General features: G+C 52.2%; 1 protein-coding gene across 2 annotated transcripts in view; it reads left to right on the top strand.

Annotated features, from left to right (window-relative positions):
• Positions 1-1,336: 1,336 nt before the first annotated feature.
• Xpnpep1 (X-prolyl aminopeptidase 1) overlaps positions 1,337-3,476 on the top strand; it is a 50,535-nt gene continuing 48,395 nt past the window's right edge. Inside the window, exon 1 of one of the 2 annotated variants that reach the window (XM_021211507.2) lies at positions 1,337-1,471. In XM_021211507.2, coding sequence (XP_021067166.1) covers positions 1,440-1,471 — 32 coding nt within the window. In that variant the 5' untranslated portion in view covers positions 1,337-1,439. The remainder of the gene's footprint in view (positions 1,472-3,476) is intronic. The other variant, XM_021211530.2, reaches the window with a different exon arrangement.

The following is a 3,476-nucleotide window of genomic DNA, read 5'->3' as shown; positions in this document are numbered from 1 at the left end:
TCTGGGGACATTTATATTGGAAGCAAACACATGAGGATGACTATCAGCTACTGCCCAATTTTTAGCAACAGAAACAACTCCTGCTCGGATGGCTATAGTGTGTGTGCAGGGTAGAGACGATCCTCAGGAGACGAACTCCTGTGAACAATAGTAGGAGCTGTGGGAAAAGAGCAGTCTCGGGGACCTGGATGTGTCCAAGGGGTTTACAGCTTTAAGCAGGTTTTATTGAGGAGGTGACACTTGACAAGACTGTGAAAGTCAAAGATAGGGAAGGCCAGCTTAGGTGGAGTGAAGTGACCTGTGAGCCGTGATTAAGAAGAGTTCCACCCCGAATGAAATGGGGACTGTCTTAGTTTCTTTTCCCGTTGTTGTGATAAAACATTCTGACAAAAGGAATTTGAGGGGTAAAGGATTTCTTTGACTTACAGTTCCAATTCATCTGGTCAGGGAACGGGTCCTTACATCGGTAGTCAAGAGGAGAGAGTAATATATTCATGCTAGTCCTCAGCTCATTTCCACTGACTTTATATAGTCTAGGATCTTCTGCCTAGGGAGTGGTTCTGCCGGTCTTAAATAACACAATCAAGACAATCCTCCAGCCAGGCCCAGAGGCCTTTCTCCCAGGCGATTCTAGAATGGTCAAGTGTAGGGTAGGTTCGGTCTGGCTTCTATGCAGGCGTCACACAGGTGAGGTGGAAGTGATGCACACCAGATAAGTGACGTGATGGAAGTGGGTGGGGCTACAGATCTACTTTGAAGCCAGGACCAAGCGGATCTTGGGCAGATGGGGCCTGGATGGGGAAAAGGCAGAGATTACATCAAAATTTTTGCCCTTAAAACATGGAATAGCCACCGACTGAGATGAAAAAGCCCTACGTGAAGAATGTTTTTGTTTGTACATAGGGTTAGGAGCTAGGTTTGGACGCTTTAACGCCTGATCGTTAACCCAAGTGAGCGGTAAGTTTTGAAGCTGTTTGGAATAGTCATTTGGGGGACATCTCTAAAGTCTCAGCAAGTTATATCCTGATCAAGTCAGTGTCTTCAGGACCCTAAAATAGGTTCTCGCAGAGCTGGCCACGACTCTCATTTTAGCTGACCTAGCAGCTGGAGCAAACCGGAGAAGCATGCAGCTTCCTTAGCTAGCAAAACTCCTTTCCTTCCTCTTAAATGGAGAGGAAGATCAGTGATGACTGACCGGCGCCTCTCCCAACTGGTTGCACAGAACACCACCACCCTCTCCAAGCAACAGCCCAAAGGTTTCGGAATTCTGACACTCGGCCACGCCCACTCCGGTGAACGGGCGGGGCTTACAATGGGGCGGAGCCTCTGCGTGAGCACGCCTCAGAGGGGAGGCGTGGCCTGCCCGGTGCGCGCGCCTGGCCGTGGGTGATCAGCTGGTCTGCGCTCCCCTGACGTGGGCTGGGGCACGTCACCGCCGAATGGCAGCCTCCAGAAAGCCGCCGCGAGTAAGGTGAGGGGACTGTGCCGGCTGACCGGCGCCCGGCGCCCGGCGCCCGGCGCGCGAGCTGCACACCCGGGAGGGTAGGGAAGAGAGGGCGAGGAGCGACTTGCCCGCGGCCATCCGGGGATGGCCTTGGCTAGCGGGAGCTGCCCGATCGGGAACCGGGGACCGATCTGTGCAGCCCGGCAGGACTCTGCTCGCTTCCGGCGGGGCCCCCGGGCACCTCCGGGCGGCTGGAGCCGGTCCAGGGACCAGTGTGACCGAGGAACTGCCTCGCCGGTCCGGGGAAGGCGGCGATCCTTACCACCCCCCGACCCTGAGGGGAGGCCCTGCTGTTGTTGCAGGAAGTTGGTCCCTCTTGGATCCACCCCGGGTACCCAGAAGTGATTGTGCCCCTGCCCTCACCCTTCCTCCACGGCGGCAATCTAAAGTTACAACCCTGATCATTCTGATGACTGCATTTTACCTCTTGATTCAAACTCCCAACAGAGACAGGCAGCCGTGGGGCCCTCCCCACCCAGATGGTCTCAGGGGCTGTGTCAGGAAACAGATAGGCATAACCTTCCGGAAAATCCTCCAGGAGCCTGCTCTGGGTTCTTCTTGGACACAGGAAGTGAGAAGTCACTTCCCAGACTCATGTTGAACATGCTTTAGTTTATCCCCTCTGCACCCGAACCAGGCACACTTAGTTATTTAAAGTGGGAGGGAGATGCTAAGTACACAAAACCAGAATTAAAACTCTAAGGTGATGCACAGAGGCTTACCCATCCTCTCAGACCGGCTGAGTCTTGAAAGAACACACGAGGCACCGCAGCCGGACTTGTGAAATCCCGACCATATTATGCCTGTTTTTGTGAGTGGACAGATCTCAAGCCTACCTTGACCTAGGCCTGGTCTTGTCACAGCGTGTTAAGTGCGACTAAGAAGTTTATATATGCATGGTGGAGGGTGGTGTGGGTAATTGTCCATGTGGATAGACCTTCCTGGACGTTTTCTGCTGGAAATAAGGTCAGGCAAGTGGATAATGATGTAATGTCAGAGGTTAGGAGGCAGCTTGAGGACCATACCACAGTCGTTGCTGGATAGGTAGTCAGATGGTAGGCTGGGAGGGAGGGTGCCTTCCGGAAGTGGTAGAATTTCAGTGCCATCCAGTGTACAGATGAGAGGACCCCTTTCAGTTTAGAAGGGTCAAACTGAACTCGTTGAAGGAGGCGAATGGAGGCTGGTGGGTGTTAGTGAAGCCAAAGATAGACGAACCAATCCTGGCACCAGACTCATCTCCCCTGTCTCACTTCTAGCTCCGGTTGTGTTGACCTCTTGCTTGGGCTGACCTTTTCCTTACTGCAGGTGGGGAGAGTTCTAGGCCGACAGTCCCTAGAAAGAGCCTTCCGGCGTGGCTGGAGCAGAGGTCTTAGATCTCCTTCTCACTGAACTCACTTGATGGTTCATGCTATCTGCACTGGTCGTTAGGACCAGAGGGCTGTATTTACCAAGCTTGCATCCATGATGTGCATGGGTCCATGTGATACAGCAGTGATAGACACTCACACCAAACCCTTGGACCGAAATGGGTACGGGGATTGTCAGAGCAATGTGGTGGTCGTCACACCAAGAGCGGTGGGTTCTGGGTAGTGGAGGACGTCATTGCCTACTTCCCCCCACCCTAAGAACCTGTCCCATTTATCTCATTTCACTGGATACCATTTAGCACTTGGTTTGTATTTGGTCTCAGAGTGAGCACTAGAGATATGTGATTCATATCCTATACTGGGACTAGAGTTTGGGTGCACGCCTCGAATTCTGTTGGTTTTTTTTTTTTTTTTTTTTTTTTTTTTTTATAGAGAAAGGGAGGCAGGTGTGTAAGTTTTATACGATGATGGAGCAGGGAGTGCTCTGCACAACTCATTCCCACTTATGTACCTTTGGCTTCTCATGGTCCAGAGAAGGTCTAGGATGCAGAAGTTCTTGGAAGGGATAGAACACTGGGTGGGAGGGAGGAGAGAGAGAGAGAGAG

Source organism: Mus pahari, chromosome 1, assembly GCF_900095145.1.
Source record: "Mus pahari chromosome 1, PAHARI_EIJ_v1.1, whole genome shotgun sequence".
NCBI classification, from domain to species: Eukaryota; Metazoa; Chordata; class Mammalia; order Rodentia; family Muridae; genus Mus; species Mus pahari.
This window is presented reverse-complemented; position numbering and strand designations above follow the sequence as displayed.